General features: G+C 39.8%; 1 protein-coding gene and 1 long non-coding RNA gene across 15 annotated transcripts in view; one reads left to right on the top strand and one right to left on the bottom strand.

The window, feature by feature from the left end:
* The window catches only part of LOC147020023 (uncharacterized), a 73,362-nt gene extending 63,691 nt beyond the window's left edge, over positions 1 to 9,671 (bottom strand). For both annotated transcript variants that reach the window (XR_015061607.1, XR_015061606.1), the window contains exon 1: positions 9,593 to 9,671. This is a non-coding gene — a long non-coding RNA (uncharacterized LOC147020023). The remainder of the gene's footprint in view (positions 1 to 9,592) is intronic.
* LOC147020022 (neurexin-1-like) overlaps positions 1 to 27,286 on the top strand; it is a 1,432,118-nt gene that overhangs the window by 1,386,594 nt on the left and 18,238 nt on the right. For all 13 annotated transcript variants that reach the window (XM_085894958.1, XM_085894955.1, XM_085894959.1 and 10 more), the window contains one exon: positions 8,443 to 8,521. In XM_085894958.1, the coding sequence (XP_085751084.1) occupies positions 8,443 to 8,521 (79 nt within the window). The remainder of the gene's footprint in view (positions 1 to 8,442; positions 8,522 to 27,286) is intronic.

The following is a 27,286-nucleotide window of genomic DNA, read 5'->3' as shown; positions in this document are numbered from 1 at the left end:
TGCTTTAATGTTTTGTGGGACATATTGATTAACTACTGAGGTTTGTGCAAATATATATTACAATAAATTACATAATGGTCCAAAATACCAGGAACAATTTCAAGGTCAGAAAATATTTTGTTGTCAGAAAGGCATGAAATGAAAACATCCAGGATGTGACCTCTGTCATGAATTGGTGTACATATCTGCTGCCCAAGACCATAACCAAGTTAAAGGTTGTTAAATCGTTTTGTGTTCGCTTCCAAAAGATTATCAAAATGGATTTTATGATCTCCAATCATCACAAGCAATGCAGGTCTAAAAATGTGCTCATCCAACATACATGAGAACTCACAAAGGAAAGTTGAAAAGGATGGTAAACAATAGGAGGATCCAGGAGGATGGTTCTCTGACCACGTACCATGCCCAGGCCAGCAAGGTGATAATCTCATTAAAATAAATAAAATAAGATGATAATCTCATTCTACCTAGGTTTATTTTTCAATCGTCTTCAATTTGAAATCCCTATAAGAAGCAATTAAAAACACAATTTCAGTTAAATTCATCTGTTTTTATGACGAACAAACTGTGCACCACATATTTGTCACTATTTACCTGAAACAATTGCATTCATCTCATTCACGATGTGAAACACCAGTTAAATTAATTCACTACACTCTCCTCTGTTAAGATATCTCCTCTTCTTGAAGAGATACAAGACATACAGTATTTCTCATTTGAAATGAAACTCCAAGTTGAAATATTATTTCTGACCTTTAGAAAACCTGTGAAAACCCAATATAATGAAGTCAGGAAATACCTGGCAAATTCCAGGGATGACCTTAAAATCATTTATATTGCTCGATGGATTTGAAAGTCCATTAGTTAATATGTTACAAGCCAAACTTGCTTAGACATCAAAGCTCACATGAAGCACTACAACAAGTAGTCCATTCTCCCTCCTGAAGCACTGCATCAAGTCATCCAACAATCCATTGTGATATCCCTTGCTGTTGACAAACCTGTCACTGTGAATGAACATCACCCAGCCAGGCAGGTCCCATAACTCTTCAATGCATTGATGTACTGTCAGTCTCATTGTGCTGTTTACAAATGTAACAGCTTAGACACATGTCTGTACAAACATCGCATGTATAAGCAAGAACGGTGTGTGTGTGTGTGTGTGTGTGTGTGTGTGTGTGTGTGTGTGTGTGTGTGTGTGTGTGTGTGTGTGTGTGTGTGTGTGTGTGTTTAATTTATGATTAATTTGTTGATATTTTAACATTTTTTAAATTAGTCTGCAGAGTTGGAGAATTGGTGACAATTTTTATTCATTTAGCAGATTTTTTTTTTTATTGAATACACGATACAGATAAATCTTAAACTTTTTTCAGGATATCTGAGATGTGAGACGGAAATTAATGGCTGAAGTGCTTTCTCTTGCGATAGATGCTTTTGGATATTTTGTGTTCACATCGTTGCAGATTAAACAACTGACTCAACTTTCCTTACGAAGAATAGCATGCTCTCCATTGGTTATTAAGAATCGCACTCGGAAGTAAAAATCGAAGAAGCAAGCATGCAAGCGTCTTTATTGTTCTTATACCCCCATTGTATAACAGCATCACTTTAAAGCATTAATAACTGTTATGAGAATTTACGTTTAAAACCAGCCGAAGGTTACACAAAACGATTGGTCAAATTTTGCGATTAATCTGTTCTCCGTATGAAAATACAATCTGAGCACAAAAGCCTGAATTGAAAAGTTGGTGAAACGAGGTTGATCGCTGGGAAACGATGTGTGAAACCCAAGGGATTGCATACGCTCTTTACAGTTAAATGCACATTTACAGCCAACAAAACATAAACTGGTCTCTCTCTGATCTCAGTAATGCCCAGAAACACTTGGGGCCACAATTTGTTGCACTTGCAACGATACTTTCTTGCCTTGTTTGCTGTTTTTGTTTTCTTTCACTGAAATAGTCTTCTTTGCTTGTTTTCTTCTCTGTCACTATTTCTACACGTATGTGAGGAATAAAATGGCATGTTTCATAACAAAGAAGATTGGCCTAAATTGACCATTCTGGTTGGCCTAAGCTGCCATGAGTTGGATAATCAACACCCACATGTCATCTATAGCATTGCATTGAATGCAGGAAGTAAAAGTGACTGAATGTAGACAGAAAGTATGCAGCAAAGACATTGTTAATCAAGAAACTTGTCAAAATGACAGTGTGTTTAAGTGTACCATATTGTTCGCTTTTTATGAGACCAGAAAATCGGGAAAAACTTTTTATAGGAAAAAACATGGAGAGTTTATATTTCTGTGAGCAAATGTAACTTCAGCCAGGTGAAAATAGTCATCATCGTCATCGTCATCATCATCATCATCAATGAACCTTCATCTTTGCTCTTGTTACCGTCTTGAACAGCTCTTTCATAATGCACGATGGTAATTCTTCAATGAGAATTTCTGTTTCCTGTACAAGTTGGATATTGTGCTTAATCCTTGACTCATGACCTCTGCTGTTGAGTACATTTTCCTGATTTCCAGGATTATAATTCTGACACCAGTTCATCTTTTGCTGCAAAGAAATCAGCAGGATATCTCAACCTTCTATACTTTATAACCGTTGTTATTCTGTCTCAGTCTGAGATATGTGATCTCATTTGGGATGTGATCTCTCCAGCTTATATCAAAGCTTCTTTGCAAGTCTTATGTGGGCATTATCCTGTTTCTTTTCTAGTCTCTTGGTGAATGGCCAAGTGCCGGCACCACATAATATCGCTGACTGCACTGTGCTTCTGAATACCTCGATCTTATCTTTCCTGCCCAGCTCGGCACTTCCAGACTCTATTCATTGGATTACAATCCGACCAAGCCTCACTTATTCTGGTGTTCATATCCTCTTCTGTTAGTAGTGGGAGTATGATGGTTCTGGTTCATTTATTTATTTTTTAACATTTTCTTTCATTTTCCACCATTTTTACCCCCTTTCCACCATTTTCTATAACTTTTACTTGCACAATTTGTCATCATTTTTACCCTATTTTACCTCCATTTTCTTGTGTAAATGATAATGTTTTCTTTTATGAACAATCCAGTTTTTTTCTACTTTTTTGTATACTTTTCTAAATATCATATGGCTCAGTACTATTCTGTGCATGTGCAATCTCATTTTGGGTGACTCCCCTTATAATTGCTGCCCTCATTCACCGAGCTGCTTGCTCAGATTGGCTCCCTCGTTTCATTCCTTCATTTTGCTTGCTACCGGATAACTTAGCTATCCTCCATTGTCTTTGCTAATTTAATCATTCACTCGGTCGGTCATCCAGAATGAACATGTTTCCATACTCTTCATCTATTCATATTTTCACATTCCCCCAAAAAATCAAATTCCAAAATGAAATCTACATAAGTGCAATTAATGACTCATTTTTTCAATACCAACAAAAATATTTTAAGAAAAACTAACAAGTAATAAATGGTGATGAAAAACTTAAGAAAGATGCATAACCCTACTTTTCACAAAACATTTTATCAAGAATCAAAAACAGTTTATTCAGAAGTTTTTTTAATAAGCTGTGTTAAAAAAGGAGAGGTTCGAGAGAGAAAGTTAGCGAAACTAATTTAAAGAATAATAAAAATGAACCCATATTGTTTAATCTAATAAAATTGTTTAATATCGTTTAATCATCCAACAATATTGTTTTTAATGTAGTGTGAATTAATTCAAAATGACATGTTGAAAAAGATGGTTGGACCTTTGGTGTATCTCAAGACCTGAATATTGATTTGTCAAATTATTATATGAAGGCTCAGGCTGACCAACAGAAATATAGCACAAGATATTAACATGAAAATTGTTTATAAGTTATTCAATTATCCAAGTTCTACAAATGTAAATGACTTGGCACGCCTTCCGGACGTAAATATTATTATAACCACAAACAATTGAGTAAATTCTGCCTAACGTATAGTTACATTTTTAAACAGTCGCTATTAAACTGGAAGTTTGGAGGAAATGCCACGTGATTACAGCATTCTATACTTATTGCGTCTCCCTCAGATGAATGAATCAGAGTGGTCTTGACTTGCTAGGTCTTTTGATAAGCAGAAATGATCTTTACTTAACAAAGCTGCCTGCACGAGTCTTTGCGTACTTACATACTTACACATGAAGATTTGACGTACTTACGCATGGGCGGTGTATTGGCTAACAGTTACTGGTCCACACACGTATCAGTACTATTATAACCAGTTATCTAGTTCTGTTAAATCGTGGCCGATTTCTGTTGACATTCATGATCAGATGTCTCCAAACTTCCCTATCCTGCAATGCTGTCTGAAGCTCTGGCAGAGACAGCTTGGTTGCAGCCTTTACCCCATCCATTAGGGGTGTGTTCCATTAGAAATCAGCTTGCTATTGCTTGCCACGCCAGCCGTTCCTTATCAACCATTTTGTTGGAGTGCCTGCCTAAGTGCTTAAAATCAAGCAAGCCACTTGGGGAGCACTCTACAAGCTGATTGGTAATGGAAAACACCCCTTCTGAACACGTCTATCTTTTTAGTTGACAAGATTTTAATATTTTTTTAGGTTTAAATAAAAAGACCAGCTTTTCACTTTCCTTCTTCACTGTCTACAGCAGTTTCATCAGGTTGTCTTTACTTTCTGCCAACAGAATGGCATCATCAGCAGCATACCTTAGGTTGTTGTTATCATCTTTCTCCAATCCCAACTCCAGTATCTATGCCATCCAAGTTATATTTTTCGTCAAAATTATTATAACCACAAATTAATCGGTCAATTCTATCCATTGATAATGGCATAATGATAATGGCTGGCAAGATAGCCTCGAGGTATGCACACTCTCCTCTAAGCTATCTATCCTGGGTTCGAATCCTGACCCAGCTGTCATCCTGGTGTTTCACAGGCAGGATGATTCATCAATGTGTGCCATTTCTTGGATCGATGTTAAACTGGCGTCCTGTCTGCCAGCATTGGTTGGTGGACTTTATAAACCCCACGGTGTCCTTCACGAAGAGTAGGTGAGCTATCGACGGCACCCTGAACAAATTACAAATTCCTGAATTAACGTTAGTTGAACATCAGGCCTGACCAGCTGGTTCTTGAAAATCCTGGGCCAAGCTTCCCCCAGCCAACTCCACAATAATGTGGAAATAATTGTGGCTGTTAAACAATATGGATAATAACAAACTGCCATCCACATAGTATGCATGTACACGTGATCAACCCCCCTCCCCCCATCCTCACTATCTTCTGTGGGGAGTGGGTGTTTCTCGTTCTAAAAACACAGAAATGCAAACTGCAATACCAGGTAAGACAGAATTCAATGTCTCACTTGGAATTTGATTTTATGAAAAAGGGCATGCAGTTCATGTGATAATACAACTTTGAGGATATGATGTTTATTATTTGTGGGTATAATTGGTCATTTTTAATGAACTTGCGAGACCTACAACAATTAAATCATTATTGTAAGGAAGAATATTACCCACTTAGTGGGGATAATGAGATTTCTGGAAGCATTATTGGGAAAGAAAATATAAGGGATTTTAAGAAGAGAAAATGCATTGATGGCTTTGCCTTAGTATATATTATGAGGACTAAAAATCAGGGTTCTACATAATAAGTAAGGAAATATAAACCAATTTAGCATTTTTGGAAGATGTGGATGTATTTTGGGTCATCACATTAATCTTAAATATATATCTGAAACATATTTTTCTTGAAACATTAATGATAACAAAGTTTGAGAAGAATATCTGGAACATCTGTAAGAATACCTTTTATTACCTGAAAGATTATCTGGAAGAACAGCTCGAAGAAAAGGTATTAAGATTTTAAAACACTCTCATTTGTTGTGTTAAAGGTTATTTGTGAGAAAAAAAGTTTTTGATATTTTAAGTATTACAAGTGGTTTGATTTTTACTTGAAGAAATCTGGGGCCAACATTTGGTCTGTGTATTATGTCATCTCTGTATTGGGGGAATGATGTCAAGAAAAAAAGGATGAGAACATGAAGGAAAGATGGAGAAATGGAGTGGTGTTAGGAGGTGATGATGGTTGTGGGAGTGTGGCAAGCAACAATATTGGGGTAGCGTGTAAGGGAGTGTGGTGGACAACGGTATTGGGGTGGGGAAAAGGTATGAGGGATTGGATTCATGGAGGAACTAAACAATTGACAAAAATATGGTGGGGGAGAGGAGGGTTAGAGATGTCGCCATTTTTTCAGTGATAATCTCATTGCACACCTCTGCTCATATGACATTTAGTTTTCTTGCTGTTTTACTTTTTCTTGCTTTAATCATAATATGGCTGCCAGGTATGTTTTGATCTTCCTTGAGCCTTGTGTGTTACTAAAAAAATAACCTCACGAAGAACCATAAAAGACTGCTCCTGACTAGTCACCTGGCAAAGCTTTCTAGCTTGCAGTATCGTTTTAGGAGTGTTGCCCCTCCATTACCTCCATAATTCACACACCGCAGCATCAAATGGCCATTTAGCATCTTGGCACTCAGTTGACACCAACTCCCTGTCTTTCTGCCAAAACGTTCTCCTTTCAAACCTGCCCGCACTTCTGCTTCCTGCTCGTCTTGTTTCACTTGTCTAACCGTCACCACTAAAGCATTGTTCATCGCTCACAGGAGACGTTTCTTCCCAGCCCATGGCCCCTGAAGCTCTCTACATATATCTTGTAACACTCTGCTTATGGTTCAGACTCTCTAGCCTTTCCTGAGTAACACTGGATGTCGTTGACACATTCATCATCGTCATTTATGGTGCATTGCATTGATTGTTCTGCATTGCAGTCTTCATGACATGACGAATGTATTGTAGCTCAGAACATTGCAACAGAAAAATGGCAATACCAGATCGAGGTGATATCTCTCAATATATGGGAAGGTTATCTGTTTGAACACTAATGCCTTATGGCCACTTGATGAAAGGAATTGGCAAGCATGAGTATCCAAATAGGACCGGCCATCGTTAAGAAAATTATTTTTATTTCCACAAATGAGATGCTCACATCATCAAAAATATGTACCTGTCAGGCACCTATGTTCTTTGAATTGTCATTGACATGCTCAGATATTGAGAGCATGCAATCCCAAAGCTCACTTCACCTGCTATCAAAGTGAAAAATATATCATCACCCTCAACCCACCCTCGCTCTCATCTCTTCCACTGGGATGTTTGATGGGTTTCATCTCATGCTTGGTTGGGGCAAAACCAACTCTCCCAAAAACATCTACAGAATGTGCTGGAATGAAACCCCTTCCGTATGTCTGACTGTTCCTGTTTTATCATGGTCCCTTCCAACCCCTCTATCCTCCCCTTTTCTCTCTCTCCCTCTCTCCCTCTCACCCCCTCTCCCTCTCACCCCCTCTCACCCCCTCTCCTTCCCCCTTTCTCTCCCTTTCTCCCTATGTCGACCCCTTACTTTTATATCCCTACTCGTGATGGTTTTCTTTTATCTAGCACACTTGCCTTCATCATGGCCTTTGCTTTTAAGTCAGTGGTAATTTTGTTTTCCAAAAAGTTTCATATTGACCATTTTTACTCAACTTTTTAAGGCATCTCAGACTAAAACAATGAGCAAGCTTGTAAAACATGGCACTTTAGCCTTTGATGAAAAGTGTATTTTCATTGTTTCGACAAGCATTGACGTATACTTTGGGTAAAGTGCGTGTGCTCGGTTTTGTCATATATTTTTGTCTTTTCCAATATAAAAGCTATTTGTCGGACCAGGTCTGGTGTGAACGTGAAAATCTGTGACCATTTGGCACTCGCCCTTTTGGTGATGGTTTACACTTAGAGTAATGCCCTGTGGACATGCTTTCTCCTTCCCACCCACCTTCCTTGTGCTGCTCGTTTTTTGTTAGCTTTCAAAACCACATGCTTCCATTACACACAGTCCATTTACAGCTATTTCCACTAAATGTTGGTGAATTAAAAAATAAATGATATAAAATGGGATAATGTGATCATCCTTTCCTTATTTTATTCTCTTATTTAGAAGATTCAAATGTGCAGCGTGCAATGATTTTCGAAACTGAAGTTTGTACAAATCAAAGTAGCTTTTTAAAAGTTATGAAGCACAAACATGAGTGGAAAACATCAACTGAGAGAATGCGGGCAAGAAATATAAATGAGAATAGAAGTACTTTGGAGTGAACTTGGACACAAAGGAAGGAAAATAAAATTTACAAACTACTTAATGAACCAGTTCAATGGAATAGCCACAAAAGTTTTCTCCTTTTATCCAGCTTGAAAGGTGAGTGGGTAAGCTCATACAATACTCAGAACAACTTTGTGATTTACATGTAATTGGAAGCTTCGTTTTAATTGGAAATGAGTGAAAAGCGATATGAAACATTTAACTGTAGGCTGCACAAAACAAAAGCCTTTGTATGTGTGTGTCTGCATATTTCCCCAGAACGCAGATGACATCCTAGTGGCGTCTGCCGAATGTCCAAGTGACGATGAGGACCTCGAGGAGTGCGAACCAAACTCAGGTATTTGAACAGTACTGATGTTCCTGTATTTGTATGTTTTTTTTTCTATATCTCTATCTCTATCTCTATCTCTATCTCTATCTCTATCTCTATCTCTATCTCTATCTCTATCTCTATCTCTATCTCTATCTCTATCTCTATCTCTATCTCTCTCTCACTCTCTCACTCTCTCACTCTCTCACTCTCTCTCTCTCTCTCTCTCTCTCTCTCTCTCTCTCTCTCTCTCTCTCTCTCTCTCTCTCTCTCTCTCTCTACAATCATTCTCATAAAATGCTGTTTGATATTCATTCTTCTCAGTGTACAAATTATGGAAGGCTATTTGTATTGTTCTTCTGTTGACATTTCCTCTTGTTCATTACTTTGAATCCTCTCCACCGAGGTCTCTTGCTACCTCATTTTAACATCCTGAATCTGTCAATTAAAAAAGAAAACACTTTATCTCGACCCAGGTATTGGACAATTGGATTGGGTAAAAGCTTCCAATGAAATAACTCCCTCCAGGTTCCCATTCCCCACTTGCAAATCAATGTTCCCAGCCGCCTACCACGTTCCACCTCCAAATGTAGTTTTGTTGGAGAAGAGGAGGGAAGGAAGGGGAGGAATCTCTCGAGACTGAGCACATGCAGCTGCATTCCTTAGATTAAGAAATTGACCAACCAGCCAAGCTGTGCGTGTTGTCACAACGTGGGTAGATGTTAATTCATGTTAATGACAAGCACAAAGACTCATTTTGTTAATCGTCCTATACTAACACCTTCTATGTGCCTTTAACCATCAGCCATGCTTATCAGTCCTGCCAGTGCTTCATTTGCCTGCACATGTGCTCTTTTGTTCCGCAATTATCCTGTTTATTAACTACCAGCAAATACAACCCATCCCTTCGATATTAACAGAGGGGGGAACGAGAAAGGGGGAGGGGGGGAGGGAGAGAGAATGGAAAGAGAGAGAGAGAGAGAGAGAGAGAGAGAGAGAGAGAGAGAGAGAGAGAAGAGAGGGAGGAGAGAGAGGGGGAGGGGAGGGAGAGAGGGAGGTGAGAGAGGATGAAGAGGGTGTTCGAGCAAGGATACCTACCACGCCGGGTTCCTCCTTGCACCTCTTCCTTCCCTCATCCCACCGGATCCCCTGCCTCTTCCCACACCACCCACTTCCCTCCTGGCTCCCACCCCACCCCTTCCCACTCCAACCCACCCTCCTCCAGACCTCCACTCCACACCTTCCCCTTCCTCCTCCTACCTCCTTCCACCCCACTCCTCCCTCCCTTCCTCCCTCTCTCCTCCCTCCCCTACCCCTCCACCCTCCCAAACCTTCCCCTGCCTCCTCCCACGCCTTCCCCTGCCTCCTTCCACGCCTTCGCCTGCCTCCTCCCATGCCATTCTATCCCCTCAACAGGTGGTGGATCATGTGTTTATAAGTGAGGAATTGTGAGGAAGTCACAAAATACACACACACACACACACACACACACACACACACACACACACACACACACACACACACACACACACACACACACACACACACACACACACACACACACACACACACACACACACTGAGAATAATCAACAGTGTTTGGTGAGGACTCCGTTCCACATTCTGAAACCTGCAAATGGAGATAACAACCAACAACACACACACACACACTCTCTTTTATTATTTTTTTGCCCGTGAATTAACATTGTACCATGGCGTGGGACTGAACGAACACACACACACACACACACACACACACACACACACACACACACACACACACACACACACACACACACACACACACACACATATTCTCTTGTATTTTTTGTTTTTGCCCGTGAATTAACACGCAGTGCCTGTGACTGAACTGCGCATGTAATACCTTGTCGTTCACTTCACCTTACCACGTCGTAAAAAGATGTGTGTGACCACCATAGGGTTGCACCGTCTCTCTCAAAATACCACCGTCGCGAGCAAATAACCACCCATCGCTTCACTGAATATGAGGGGATCTTATTCTTCTTTTGAAGTTTTATGATGTTTTCGGAGCCCCGAGGCTCTATATGCACCACAAGCCCCGACATAACACCAGTGAATAAAGGAGCCTTCATTCTCTTTTTGAAAAATCTCAGAACCGCCTTGCAAAGTCGGGAATGCTTCTGGTTCAAATGGCTGAAAATGCTTGGCAGATCCGACACGCCAATCCTCGCCTCTTTCACACTTTGAAATAGACTCAATCTGGGTCCATCATATGGAGGGAATTTTTTTAAAACAGATAATTAAAATCTTCGGGGTTCCGACAAGTATCGCAGGTCCCAGTGGAATGAACATGGTCCCACACCCTATCCTATGGAGGTATGAATAAAGACAACAGTGCAGCACGAGGGATGACAGCTTTGCTTACATAAATATACTTAGTTGTAAGAATCGCGAATTTCACTCCAGATTTAGACACTTATTTAGTCCACGAGATTGAGTCAACAGGACCCGAAGCCATTTTTCAGTTATATACTTTAATTAGTCCGTGAGAGCAGTGGCATATCGAGGAAAAATGCCACTCGGGGCGAGATGTCAAAATGCCACCCCCTCGTAACTCACATGCTTAATGAAACACAAAGCCTAATTAAATACCGTTATTGCAAATCTAATCAAGTACAGCACATTTGCAAGTAAACAGTTACACGTTTGTTTTCCACTATTCAAAATCGTCATCGGCCAACAAAGCGTTCAGTTGTGTGACTGTGTAGTTCATATTTTCCAAGCCTTCAGTGAAGCAAACTCATCTCACGAACACAGGAATGAGACACATTGGCGCATTTAGGGGGGTGCGGGGAGGGTGGTCCACCCACGGTGACAGCCTGGAAGGGGGGGTGATTGGGGGGGTGGTGCCATTGGGAGAGTTGAAATACCAGCACGATGATATAACGATGGTTTTAGTTGCAAGTGACATTATAATATTATTATTTACATCATAATAAAGACAATTGGTGCCAGGCACAACAAATCCCACCCATTTAAGGCATAAAGTTATTTTGGGGATCAAATTTTAATTTGATACATCCTTAACCTGAATGTTGATTATAAGAAATAGAATAAGGAATATTTTAGTCTTAGTTTGAAGTCAATTAAACCATTTTTGACGAAGTTATGAGCGAAAAACGATTTTGATATTTTCATAACCTTGACCTTGACCTTTGATCCAATTGAACCCAAAAGTTAATGGGGTCGTCCAAGGTTCATTGCCCACCTGTGGATTAAATTTGATAGTGTTTGCTAAAGCCGTTTTGCCGTAAAGTTGCTAACAGACAGACAGACAAGCCGGTAGGCGGACATGGGTAGTCGCCTACCCAATAGAACCTGACGCGATGGACCCATTCGATGGGGAATGATCTGAGGATTAAGCACAAGAAAATTCATGATTCTAGCTTCAAGGGTTAATGCTGCAGATTGTTTTTTCGTTAAAATACCCCCACATTTAGAGGTTTTTCAGCTGTTGCTAGGCAACGGAGGGGTCCATAGCAACAGTTCTTTCTCACACATAACTAGGACATACCATGAACCTACCATACCAGTTTCATGGATATCTGACTCATAGTCTCTGAGATATAACAAACTTTGTTTTTGGCTGCTATTCGAGCACCCTTATTCTGGACATTTCCATCTGTCTGTCTGTCCGCGAAACTTTGGTCAAGCCTCGGGGCTAAACCACTCAACCTATTCCAATGAAATTTGGTAGGTAGGACCAATATTTCTGGGAATCATGTGCTTTCGAATATGGGACCCTGGACCCAAGCAACAGCATAGCAACGGCCCTTTAAAGTGGTCAAAAAATCGAAAAAAAAAATCGAAAAAACGAACTTAGAGTTCTGTGTGCAATCTATCTCGCTCCCTTCATGCCAATTTGTTGCCCTAACAAAAAATATTTGTAGGAGGAGATAGGTTTTGGGCGAGTACATGTCAAACATTTCAGAAAGTGTTAATTGTGAATATCTCTAAGAGAAAGAGTCTGATTTTGATGAAACTTGGGTGAAATGTGTACAATGTGGCGAGCATGTACACAAAAATGAATGGTTGCTATGCACACCTCCGTTGCTTAGCAACAGCTAAAATACTTTATCGTACATCGTGCACTTATTGTGGACTGTACAAAAAAAATCAATACCCTCCGAAACTGGACCTCCGAGGGACCTGTTTTTTTTTGTGCCCAAGTAGAATGTCTTACAGCATCATATAAAAAAATAAAATCTTTAGCGAATAGATAAATGGAATTACAAGGGCTGCCATTTGTTAGAGTATCTTTAGAAACATGCCTGAAATTTCACAAGGTGCGTTTCTGGGCGCAAACTAAGAGGGCTGTGATAATCATATTTATTGTGCTAAATTGATTGATAGCATGTACATGAATATCGGCGAGTCGCGTCGGCCAGCTTTCCATCTAGACTCTAGAGCGAGCAGCCATGTCGCCTACTGGCTTGTTTTATTGTTTTCGACCAGGGTTCATTCAAAGTCTATCTTCTCCGACAGTTTTCATAGGATCCGGCTGGAAATGTTTGACAATATGGCTGAATGTACTGCCCACAGTCGCTCGTGGCCCGATTTTTGATTTTCGAAAAAATCAATTTTTTATGATTTTTCTAAAATTTCAAAGTCCCGTTGCGAGGCAACGGTGGTGTCCATAGCAACGGTTCTCATTTGCACACAACTAGGTCATGGTATGAACCTACCAACCAAGTTTCATCGAAATCGCTATTGTATTAACTGAAATCCCCATTTTAAATACTGATAATAAAGGTAGAAGTAATCTCAAAAAAAATAAAAAATTGAAATTTTTTTTTTTCGACGAGATCTACTACCCAACAAATGAAAAATCGTGCTTAGCACGACACTTGGCGAATTAGTTGACCTTTCCGTGTGGTGGTCCAAGCTGTAATGTCATGGAATGCGTGGTGTTTATTTGTTCGTACATTGATAAAATGACGCGACGTCACAAATAACAATTATCAGGCGCGCGTTGTCATGGTGACGGCAGCAGATTGAAAATTTTCACAACTCATTTAAAGCCACCATGTGACATTCAACAACTTATCATCGGTGCTTGTTGCCTTCATTCTGATCGTAGAAAATATTTGAAAATACCGAGGAACATTGCTTTTCAGCCAGCTTTACGATCCCGTTATCAGTACAGGTTTGAAATGTGTTCTAAAACAAAAAAATGTATTTTATATGTGTTTTTCATGTTTTGGGTGACCCTGACCTTGACCTTGGGTCAATTTCGATCAAACTTTGTGCACATGTTAATATTACATGCATAAATAGACAGTATAATTTTCAATATAATAAGTGCAAAACTCTTTGAGAAATAGCCATGTGTAATTCACAAAATTCCCCATTGGTTTATAATGGGCAACAATATAAAGTGATGCAGAATCCAGATCCTGATCTTGAACATCACCAAAAGTCACATATCTTTTTGCACTGTGGATTTCTATCAGCTGTTAAAATTTCATCCAAATCAGTTAAGAATTGTGACCTGTAGAACGAATAGAATTTTTTTTAAATCATGCTAATAACTAAAAACTTTGACGTCATACGCTTGCGAAAACTGCGTAATTTGTACTAACATGCATTTTAAAACATTTAGATATTCCATTGAAGTTTGTTTTGCCGGAAACAGGAAGTCGCTACGACTTCCGGTTACTGAGTTATGTTCAAAAGCTTGTTTTCACCTTTTTTGATGTAACGTCATGACGTTAAGTGTGATTATGACGTGATTTGATCCCAGACTATTTCAGAAAGATTGGCTATCACGTGTTAAAATTTGAGAACGATTGCTTCAGTAGTTTCGGCTGCACACGAGCGTAAATTTTTTTTTAATGATGTCAATAGGCAAAACTTTGACGTCATACGCTTGCGAAAACTATGCGTAATTTGTAATAAGATGCATTTAGTAATCATTTAGATATTTGAATGAAGTTTAATTTGGCGTCAACCGGAAGTCTCCACGACTTCCGGTCACTGAGTTATGTCCAAAAATGTGTTTTCACGTTGTGTGACGTCACGTCGTGACGTTTAGTCCGATTAAGACGGGGTTTGGACGCGGACCGTCTCAGGTGGATTGCCTATCAGGTGTAAAAATTTAACAATGACTGGTCCAGCCGTTTGGGCTGTAGATGACCGGACTAGCAAACAAACAAACCAACAAACGGAACAGACCAACATACTTAACAAAATCGAAAATTTCGCCAAGTAACAAACAAACCGGACGATTACAATACTGTATCCCGCTCCCTCCCTCCGGGGGGGGCGGGGGGGGATAATAACTCAGTAATAAAGTTAATTTAGTTGTGACACCACGTCGTTCCCGAAGGAGAAGGGCGCGTGTAAGAAAAGGCCAAATTAAAAATACAAAAAATACTAGTTGATCGTCCTCGCTCATTTCCTTTGTTTTGTACCCACCTCCTTTTTTATTATTTGTTATTTTGTCAAATATCCCAGAAAAAAACAAAAAGTTGCACCGTATCGGAAGGAAGTTGTGCAGTGAAGCATCTACACTGCTTAAAAAGTGGCCCTCCGAGGTGGAATGACGGTTACTTCCCCAAAAGGCGGGGTGACCTTACTGTTCTGATGCAAATAAACAATAACACAAAAAAACTAAACAACACAAGAAAAACTAAACAACAACAAACTATTATCGAATGAAACATGGTGCGTTTGAATGGCTCTTCTTATTCACTTTTTATGGACGGATGGAAGGAAGGACATTGGGTATACTGAAGCGGTTTGCACCAATTTAAATCTATCTTCTTATTTCCAATTTGCTTACTGCAGGTACAGTTCTGTAATCCGCTTGAAATTTTACCTGCACCCATGATATGTTTTCTGTGTATTTGATTTTTTACATGGGTGGATTTTGGGGGTGGATAGGTTATTATCTCAGTTCCATGATTCCTGCATAGTTTGATTTGAACTTCAGGAAGAAGCTTATGAACCAAAGGTGTACAATCACCAAGCTAAAGCAACCTCTACATCCTATTCTTAGTCATACTGAGGCTCGTTGAAGATCTTACAGAGTACATCGTTATATTAGATGAAAGACAAGGTCCACATGCATAAATGTGTGTACGTTTACATAAATCGACACAGTATACGGGATTCAAATCTGGTTCACAGAATGATGAGACAAGTATTCCACAAACAAAGCCATAACTTGACCAATTAGTGGACTTTATTTTTAATACCTTCGTCTTTTGTTTACGTTTGAGTTTTTTTCCACATCTTCCTTTCCCTTGTCCACAATATAATTATTATAATTTCTCATTTATATTGCGTGTTCTCTGCTGTCGCATCTGACTTGGATCACAACACCAAATAGGCCAACTGGAAGCCAATTAAAGAATTTTAAAAGTTTTAACAAACCTGATGCAAATGTTTGTATCATGACGAGCCCCAGATTTGAGCAGCAAGTTTGTGGATCGTTTGGGGAGATACTTAGAAATTGTTCCCCAAAACAATGATGAAGCTGACTTGTGACTCTACCGATCCATATATCTCTTTCTTATTCCAATTTTGATTTTCTCTCCTCTCCTCTCCTTCCTAGCTCCCCCTTCCTCACCCCTCATCCTCATTCCTCTCTCTCTCTCTCTCTCTCTCTCTCTCTCTCTCTCTCTCTCTCTCTCTCTCTCTCTCTCTCTCTCTCTCTCTCTCTCTCTCTCTTTCTCTCTTTCTCTCTTTCTCTCTTTCTCTCTTTCTCTCTTTCTCTCTTTCTCTCTTTCTCTCTCTCTCTCTCTTTTCTCTCTTTCTCTCTTTCTCTCTTTCTCTCTTTCTCTCTTTCTCTCTTTCTCTCTTTCTCTCTTTCTCTCTTTCTCTCTTTCTCTCTTTCTCTCTTTCTCTCTTTCTCTCTTTCTCTCTTTCTCTCTTTCTCTCTTTCTCTCTTTCTCTCTTTCTCTCTTTCTCTCTTCTCTCTTTCTCTCTTTCTCTCTTTCTCTCTTTCTCTCTTTCTCTCTTTCTCTCTTTCTCTCTTTCTCTCTTTCTCTCTTTCTCTCTTTCTCTCTTTCTCTCTTTCTCTCCTTTCCTCCTCTCACTCTCACCCCTCCCCTCTCCTCCCTCCCCTCTTCTCCCCTTCCTTACTATCCCTTCCTTGCAACCCCTTCATCACCCCTCCTCATCACTTCCCCTTCTCTCCCTCCCCTCCCTCCACTCTCTCCCCTCCCACTCCTCACTCTTCCCTCCTTGCTCACCCTCCCTCCTCCCTCCTCACTCCCTCACCCTTTCCACCTCTCTCTCTTCTCCACTCCTCCCCTCCTCCCATCCCCTCTCTCCCCCCACCTCTCTTCTCTCCTCTCTCCCTCTCTCCATTCTCCTGTCATGTCTGCATATATATATATATATATATATATATATATCTCTCTCTCTCTCTCTCTCTCTCTCTCTCTCTCTCTCTCTCTCTCTCTCTCTCTCTCTCTCTCTCTCTCTCTCTCTCTCTCTCTCTCTCTCTCTCTCTCTCTCTCTCTCTCTCTCTCTCTCTCTCTCTCTCTCTCTCTCTCTCTCTCTCTCTCTCTCTCTCTCTCTCTCTCTCTCTCTCTCTCTCTCTCTCTCTCTCTCTCTCTCTCTCTCTCTCTCTCTCTCTCTCTCTCTCTCTCTCTCTCTCTCTCTCTCTCTCTCTTCAGACCAGGTTTGGTGTTAATGCCTGACTTTATAATAGAATGAGACAGGCAATCCAAAGCAATAATCAGCATAATGGAAGATGAATCAAACCATCACGGTCGCCTTGTGCTGTGCTTTGTTTGATACTTATATCCACTCACAGTTTGCTTTTATTACATTTCAAAATAAGAATTTTACAAATTGAGAACGAAAGTAAGAGATAGGTTTGATTTGAGATTTTTGATTGCAATATTCAATAAACTCCTCGGTATTTTTTGAGATGTATTTACACTTCCATTATGGATAAATTCCGTATTTCTACTTCACACTCCGGTATGTGAAGTATAAATACACTCAGTTGTAAGAATTGCTAATTTCTTCAAATTTTCAGATTTCACCCCAGATTCCAACACTTATTTAGTCCATGGGATTTAGTCAACAGGATCTTTAGTACAATATAATCATTATGGAGCGAGTGTAGACTTCGGTGAGGGTGTGGTGGAGATGTGTAGGAATGAGGTAAAGGAGAAGTTTGTTTTATTGCAGACCAGCAAAGTTACCCAGAGTTGCCGGACAACACCGAGTCCCTCTGCCCACCCCTTCCCCTGCCCCCCACTCCCACTCCACCTCCCCCAAACTCACACCCCACCCTTCCCTTCGCGACTCCCATCCCTGTCCCTGGTGCAAGTTATTTCCTTTCCAATGTTTTTATCTACCACACTATTTTTTACTGATTACAATATACAAATACATATATTGCTTTAAAATTATTTGGATCAGACATCACTGCAATGCTTTATAAAAAATATTATTAGACTAGTCTTTTAAAAACGATAAATGTATTAGCAGGCGAGCATTGGGTGGCTTTGACACCAACTCTGGTATTATAAGGGATCCTTCCGTCAAAGAATAATAAAAATGGTGTCATTGGAAAGGTAATTATCAATACACTGTACTTCTAACAGAAATTTCAGAGGTATAAAACATTGTGCCCATTTCATCATAAAAGGCCATTTAACAGGACAGTTCCAACAGCACCATTTTTATTACTATACCAGTGAGGTATGCTTACACATTGCGTAAGCATATGAACCGTACTTTCCCATTGTCTTGGGTCGCTCACCTGCATTTGACTTTTTCATTTATTTTTTCATTTATTTATATTTTAATTTACGGAAGCTTTCTGATGGTTCTCTAATTTTTCCTTGTGTATTGGCTTTGATGTCCATCGGCATGCAAAATTACCGTGCTCCCTATTGTCTCGGGTCACTCACCTGCATTTTATTTTTCATTTACTTATTTTCATTTATTTATATTTTCATTTGCGTTTGCTTTCCAATGGTTCTATGATTTGTTGTGGTGTATTGGCTTTAATGTCCGTCGGCACACAAATTTACCGTGCTTCCCCAATGTCTCGGCTCACTCACCTGCATTTTTTTTAATTATTTTTTTCCTTTTTGTTTTTTATTCACTACCCTCACCGAAGGAGGGGGTATTGCATTTGCATCCGTTTGTTTGTCCACACAGAACTTTCGTGTTTTTCTCTGCTTGTCAGATTGAAACAAAATTTTCACCATTGGTGCGCCGACTCATGTGGAATGTTTTAATGATAATTATGATGTAATAGGTCATTTGGTATGACATGTTAGAAAAATGGAAAAAATTGGACCTCTGTATCTCTGAAACTGCACCAAGGAAAAAAATTGAAACTTGGCACATAGCAAGTACTCCTCAAAGGAAATGTGGTTTTTTTAATGACATCATAGGTGCCTTCATTATGATATCATAATCGCATATGTAGAATGCTACATCCAACCAGTATGTAAACATTTGTTGGTCATCTTGGGATAAAATGGTCACCAAATTTTTTGAAGATGTCATTGGTCACATTATTCAGCAGCCATATTGTTTTTTTTTTTCAAAAAAAAACCTTCAAAAATCATGTTCTCTGAAATGGCTGAACAGATTGAGGCAAAACTTTACACATGTGACCATCTATCCATGAGGAATAAAAGGTTCACACATTTGATGTCATAGATCACATGGTTTGGCAGCCATATTGGATTTACCCTAAAACAAATAAAAATCTCCAGAACAGCCAGACAGATCGAGGGGAAACTTCACATAAATATTCCCCAAGGCATGTGTATACAAGTTCGTTAATTGATGTCATATGGTTTGGCAGCCATATTGGATTTAAGAAAAATATTAAATTATGTTTTCTCTGGAACCGCTTAATCAATCGCCATGAAACTTCACAATTGTGATCTCGTAGTGATGAGGAATACATGTTTTAAATTTCAACTTGTTACCCTTGCAGAAGGAAAGGGAATTGCATTTGGGTTCATTTGGTTGTTTGTCTGTTTGTCTGTCTGTTTGTTTGTTTGTCCACACATAACTTTGGTGGTTTTCCCCACAACCACTTGTCGGATTGGCACAAAATTTTCACCATAGGAGCGACTACCCATGTAGAATGTTTTATTGATAAATATGACGTCATAGGTCACGTGGTGTGGCAGCCATGTTGGAAAAAACAGAAAACTTTGGACCTCTTTCTCTGAAACTGCACCAAGGAAAAACAATCGAAACTTGGCACATGGCATGTACGAATGGGGAATAAGGGTGATTTTTTTTAATGACATCATAGGTGCCTTCGTTATGATGTCATAATTGCATATGTAGGATGCTACATCTGATGAGTATGAAAATTTTTTAGGGTCATCTAGGGATAAATTGGGTCACAACCAAAAAAACATGATGACGTCATTAGTCACGTGATTCGGCAGCCATATTGTTTTGAAAAAAAAAAACCTTCAAAAATCTTCTCTGAAATGGCTAAACAGATGGAGGCAAAACTATCCATGAGGATAGGACATCTATGACCAACTATCCATGAGGAACAAAATGTTCACACATATAACATCATAGGCCACATTGTTTGGTGGCCATATTGGATTTACCTTAAAACCTATTTAAAAAACTTCTCCAGATCAGCTGGACAGATCAAGGGAAACTTCACACAAATGTTCTCCAAGCCTTGTTGATACCAGGGTATTCATGAATAATTGATGTCACATGGTCTGGCAGCCATATTAGATTGAGCGTAAATCTTTAAAAATAAAAATAAAAACTTTCTCTTGAACCGTCAAATCAGTCGATGTGAAACTTCACAATCATGATCCAGTAGCGATGTGGAATGTATATATTTAAATTTCAACCTGATCTGATGCATGGTCTGGCAATGAGAAATATTGATTTATTTTTGATCTGCATTCTTTTTGATTTTTTTTTTTTTTTTTTTGAATGAGGCTCACTTGGTTGCACCTGGATGGGTTTCAGGGTAGAGTAGCAGCTGAAATCCGAATCCCATGTAAGTTCCTCCTCATGACTTCATCTCTGCTTTTTGCTTGTCCGGGTTCCTTTTGATGACTCCAATGCAGGACTGTACCTATTTGGTTTTCCATTTGATTTGAATTGAATTTATTTTAATCCCATTCTGAATTCAATTGAATAATAATAAAAAACGTCATGAGTTTGGGTCAGGTGTTTGATCAAAACGGGGTTGCATCAAAACGGGACATCTTGGTACCCGGTCATCACTGCCAACAGTTATAAAGTGGCAGTTCCAGTTATGTCTATTATTAATTAGGTAACACACCAGCCCACAATTGCCACACAAAATACACCACACAAAACTCCACAAACACCACACAAAACAAGTCCTGGCAAGGGTCTGCAATCTCTGCTCTTTTCATTTCTTTATTTTTAGATCCTCATGGAGGATCTCTAAGTCTTACTCACGTTGTTGTTCTTGTGGACTTTTTTGTTTCACACCCTACAGTTTTCATCGAAACTTCCTGAAACTTGGCGTATATATGTAAAAATACCCTGCGCAGACAGTAACCATCTCCGATTTTGAAAATTCCTCCGAGAAAAAAAGTTATGGCGTCAAAATATCTCCGCTAATGGAAATCGCCTAAAAATTATCTCAAACTAGGCAAGCTTTTTCAATTCTGTTTGCGGGAATCGAATAGGGCATTAGCAGAGATGAATTACCGCACATACGATACATCACTATGACACATCAATTTTTATGACGTCATTCCTATATTTTGACATTTTTTGTTTCACAACCCAGAGTCTTCATCGGATCTTCGTGAAACTTGCCATGTATATGCAGAAAGCCCACGCACAGGCAGTAACCATCTCCAATTTTGGAAATTCTTCCTCGAAAAAAAGTTGACGTCATAATATCGCCGCGAATGGAAATCGTTTATACCATTATCTCCGAAACTAGGCAAGCTGTTTGAATTTTGTTTGCGGGAATCAAGCCGGGCATTAGCACAGATAATTTATCACAAACCTGATACATTACAATGACGTCATATTCGTTTTTATGACGTCATCATTAAGAGGACGAGGATCTTAGCTCATTCGAGCTTGTTTTTTTCCTTTGCAATATTGGCCCATCAACAGGCAGAAAGAAACAAAGAGCTTATTCGAAAGGTTATGCTTGGAGAACATGTGCAGACATAAAATAACAAAATTATCGGATCCAAATCTTCACCAAAATCTATTCTATTCATTCGTCCTTGTCACATACCCAACCTGTCCACCAATTTCGTCCGAATCCGTCCACAACTTTTTAAGATATCCTGCACATAGACAAACAGACAGGGTTGAAAACATAACCTTCATCCATCTTTGGTGACAGAGGTAAAAAAAAAAATACCGTTTTCAATCCCACGGATCACACAGAAACTGAAGTCAAATTGTCCTTCTCAGCTCTGTGTTAAATTTGCAAGGTCCTCAGGATCTTTGACCATGGTAAATAAATAAAGCCAAGCAGTTTACCCTTCCCTGTAGTCACGATCACCCAGTTTTACTTCATGGCATTCAATCTCTCAAACTATGACTGTGTACCATTCATCAGACATAGGAATTCCAGGATTGAAAAAAATAAAGTCATTTATTATAGACCACACGTACATATTTACCAACATTCCAGATGACGAGGTAGCTAGTTCACGTAAGTATGCAATTGACCCGTCGTCATTACCATCTTGATGCTCACAATGATAAGGGCTGAGAGGAATTGGACAAATAAGGGATGAGAGGAATTCAGGGGGTGAACAAGATGGATACAGAAGCAAAATATTCGGAAGGAAAAACCAAAAATTTGGAAAGATGTGGGCTTAGGGAGGATTAATGGGGGTAGAAAAGATTATAAATAATTTTTGGAGATTATCTGAGATTTCTGTCACAGACAGGAGGAGGAAGGTGGGGCAGGTGTGAACAGAGGGTTCAAGGAAGCCTGAAGTGCCCTTGCAGTGGTGAGATCAAGGGAAGGTACAAAGTCGATGAGCAAAGCGAGCAGATTGCGCAAACTCTCCAATATGGAGGCAAAATCCCACATCTTGTCGTGATTGTCCCAAAATGACAAGCACAAAAAATAAAACATGAGAACAGAAGGCACTTCACTACTTGTACCAATTTCCCATTCCTCCAAAGTGCAAGAACTGTGGTGGATCGTATGTAGCCTGTTGACCCTGACCCTCAGGCAGTTCCAAGATGTCCCGTCTTGCCAACCTCCTTTAATGATGTCACCTCCAAGACATCCCATCGTGGTTTGATTGAATTTAAATCTGAACTCTGGACTGGACAGTGCAGATTTTCAATGTTCTTGTCCTTGAACCAATTTCTAACAGACACAGCAATGTGCATCATTGGAATGCCCACACACCGAAGGACTCTCAAGCCAGAATTATTCACAATGACATATTTATGGGTAATGATTGTAAAATAATCATATTCTCCTTTTGCATTGTGTGGACAAATATGCAGATGCATGTTGAGAATATTATTTTCCATTTTGGATGTGATTTGCCAATACTTCTTCAAATATAATGGCATGCCATTTCTTCCTCTCCCCGATCCTTATTGTGCAGTCTCGAACCTCCTTTTCCTTTTATCCGTACTCCTCTTCATTGTCCTATTTATATTTTCAATTCCCCCACTCACCAAGTGTCAACATAATAGATGGCACCAAAGACGAATCAAAACTTGCAATGCCATCGAGCTGCCAAAGCAGATGCTTCATTTTGCCCACCCGAAAAACGATTGTTAAATGATCAGTCGGAATGTCAAGTAAATCACGTGGTCGTCGGCTGGGACAGAAGCACATGCTTGGATTTGAGTCAAGGAGAATGCATCTAGCAAATGAAAGAATCCGGATGTTGAATGAAGTGGTTTCGACAATATGATCCACCTTGATTGCATTCATCAACAGAGGCACCCACGCTTGGTTATTAAAGGCTCGGCACCATAGCAATTCTTTATGCCAAAGACATCAGAGACCTGGAGCATGAGTTAACTTTTTTTAATCATCACACAGTGTAAGTTGTGACAATGGCCAGAGCTGGGTGTTGACAAGTCCCAAAAAAGAAACGATAGCAAAGCATTCAAAAACAGCATGTCACATTTTGTAGCAGTGGCAAATTCAAACAAATGCCTTTAAAGTGTTCGGATTTTTTTTGTTCAACACCTCATGGTGTTTTACTGGGTTGACGTCACAATGCGTACATTTTACTGCGTAACAAATGCATCATCCCTATTGTGGGTAGACCGGCTCATCAGAATTTGTCCGCAAGGCGCAAATGAAAGAGGAACCCAAACGCAATTTTGTTGTTTTTTTTCTCAAAGCCATTTGAGAATCATTAATCATGGTCTAATTTGAAGGGAAAAATGATTTGAATGTTTTTTGCCAATCACAAAGTGTGGTGGAAAAAAATCCCTGGAGTGTCGACTTTCGATTTCGCCAGTGACGTCACACAGTGAAGCCATATTGATCCGAACAGCGGCTTACATAGAGAAACGGTGCATGTCGAGCTCAGATTATGATACTGGTTCTCCCATTATCAGCAGCTCTGATGGTTCTCAGAATGTTGAAACTGGTCAGTGGGATTTTGAAGAAACGATTGGAGACAAAACTAGTGATAGAAACACCTTTGGTAGAATTGTGGAGCTTTATCGTTTTGAGCCTTGTGCGAGCGATTCGGAGGAAGAAGGCCGAAGTGTTTGTGAAGATGAAAACGCTGGTCACATGATCACTTCAGCTCGGTAGGGTTTGATTTCCCGTTGAATCAACGTTTTATTTTTGTTTATAATTGATAGATAATTACAAGCCGGGAGGTGACGATGGTTCGCGGTCATTATTGAGGAAGCCCTACCGTAAAAACCTATCTCTTCTGTCAAAATTGACCAAATCAAATCGGATTTTTTTATATGTTGTACTTATGGACATTACGCACAGCTTCTAGGAAATGAAATTGCGAGAAAAAAATTGAGAAAAAAATAAATAAAGAAAGAAAAAGTTCAAGTGGGCGTGGCTCCACCCACAAGGGGTGTGGGACGCCCCTCATACAAAAAGACACAACTCGACCATGATATCTAGCTTGTGTCCAAGTTTCATCAAGATCGCATCAAACGTCACGGAGCTAACAAACAGACAGAGAGTCACAAACAGACAGACAGACAGACAGACACAACGAAAATGGTGGTCACTACTGGCGCCCGTGAACCAATTTTCAGGTGCTCTTGTGGTAATTGCCAGGCACTGGCAACAGGTGTTTGATTCACCACTCAAATCGTCCGTGAACATGTGCTGGTAGCTCGGGAGAGATGGTGTTACAGTTTCGAGCGACAGCCGTTTCTTCCGTTCAGTCATGAGGAAGTCTTCCTCTCTCAGTCGTGGCAGATAACCACAAGATCTAGCCATCTCTGTTGATTCCAAACAGTGCTCTGTAACATGTTCCGAGCACAAAAGCGAACATTTTGTCGGCCGGATCCACACTCGGGTATATGGGACAAATCTCGTCCAATTTCTGGCAAACTTCAGGTGTTTTGGCCATTGGTGTAGCAGGAAACCATCTCGGTTTGTATTGTTATGCAACCATCAAGGAAGTATCGACTCAAAATATTTGTGGAAACTCGGAAATTCGCCGTTTGAGTTAAATCATACCACGATGTAACCCCATACACAGGACAAATCTGGTGGTATACTTCCGTGTGTGACGTCACGGCTAACCTGATGACGAAGAAGAAGAAAATTTCGACTTTTGATCGCAAATTTACCTACTTTATAATTTGGAAATCGGAAAAAGACACATCTTTGTAGGGTATCAAGGGATATATTAACGTCGAGGTGGTCTGAGCATTTGGGTTCCCCTTGAAGATGGAAACCCCATTCAAAGATAAAACAGAAAAATTATGATTTGTTTTTGATCTACACTTTAATTACTTGTTTGATTTAGCCACAATGCCGTATTTTTGGGTGTGGACTTCATTCCACAATTAAGAGCATTTACCTTGATGCCTGGAAGCGAATGCTTTCTCACTGTTTCTAAAAGCCTTCCTTTCCTGTGTAATATGATCCTCTTTGCCGATAGCTGTTTTACATGGTGCAAATTGATTTTGGTACCTCTAATCCCTTTACGTGTTCCCTTCTCTTTGCAATTCACGCAAACCTCTTGGGAGTGTATTTATGTAAGTATGTCACACTTTTCATCTGCTCACTGCACGCTCACATCAAACAGTCTCGTTTCAATCTCTACGATTCTCGATCTACAAAGTCTCATTGGTGCACGAGATCGGTTTTATTGCATTTTTGTTTCAAAAGTGGCAATGCATGTATTTACTGCTCAAAATGACACATTTGCTGCATTGGGACTGGTATATCTCCATCTCGTGTTGATACATAAATAGACCCAGCCTTAAGGATTTTTCTCTGCTCCCTTGCATCAGTCTTACATGGGTCAAGCTGGAAGAGTAATTTGGGAAGAAATTTTCCCAATTTGTCACTCATTGTAATGAGTTTGTGTTTACCAATTGTGAAATATGTGTGTATGTATCCCAACAATTTGTTTATATCAATTGTCGCCCCGTAGTTACACCTTTTCATCCAAAAGTCAGGACTTTTATGTATGGCTCATCACGGTGCCTCATCCTCGGCCAACTGAAAAAGCAGAGAGAGTTCACAGCAACCCTTTGCCCCATGCAGTCTTGAGAAAAAGGACGCGGGAAGGGTCTTTCAAGCTCTTGCTTTGCTTTTCCAAGCATGATCTATATTTCGTACGAGCCGGGATTTTATCTGAATCTTAATATTCCCCAACGCTGAGAGCACAAGTGGCAAATTTGATTGGTCAAGATGGCATAATGCTACAATATTTTGGCCAAGTACTGCTTAAATGGGGTTTTTTTGAAAGTGCCAACATTGTGATCTGTGTTCTTCAGTATTCAAGTACAGTATATAATTGAAGGTTGTAGATAAAACAACTTTTCTCGGTTTACCGCCATTCAGACACCGTCTTTCACAACATCTTAGTTACCACATTAAATTAGTTCTTCGTGTCCTTTATGGCATCCTGAAAACATTAAGTTTCCTGTTTGGAATGATTTTCAGTTTTGCTTGACTGCCAGACAGATAGACCAAAATAATTACTGAACTCCTCTGTGTGCACGTGTGATCAGGATGAAATTCCGTCCAATATGCCAAATTTTGAGCCAAAGTACTGCTAAGCTGCAATTCATGTTCTGATTCGTGTTCTAAATGCAACATTCAATTGAAATCAAGTAGTTCCTCGATCATAGACTGACATTTGTAGACAGACAAACAGACAGACAGAGAGTGAACCAATTGCCAATTGCTTATCCCCGCTTTGCGCTACGTGCACGGGGTGAAGATAAATTGTTCCCATCTCTTGACTTCTCTTCATCTCTTCTGTTCTTGAGTGATTCGATCATCATCCCATGCTGTTTGTTGCATAAATTTACTGGTCGTAGGTCAGACACTTTCCTTTCAGTAACAATGGAAGGCTGGCAGAGCAACTGTCCCTCATTATCACACACGAATAGGAAAGGGAACTGAACATTTCGAGCAGTCCTGAGACTGGGAATGTAACAGCCTGACCATGTGCTCAATAAATACTGGTCTTGATAAAGATGAGTAATGCAAGAAATTAATGGAGAATACAAGCAATGTATTTTTCCAACCAAGCATTGAGAAAGCACAAGGTTACCCGCTGTGAGAAACGAGTTGAGGCTGTTTCAGGCATAACCAATCATCAGAAAAAGAATAAATAAAGGTAA

This window comes from Eptatretus burgeri, chromosome 9 (assembly GCF_056783735.1).
Source record: "Eptatretus burgeri isolate ZD-2024b chromosome 9, Ebu_testis_v1, whole genome shotgun sequence".
Classification (NCBI taxonomy): Eukaryota; Metazoa; Chordata; class Myxini; order Myxiniformes; family Myxinidae; genus Eptatretus; species Eptatretus burgeri.
This window is presented reverse-complemented; position numbering and strand designations above follow the sequence as displayed.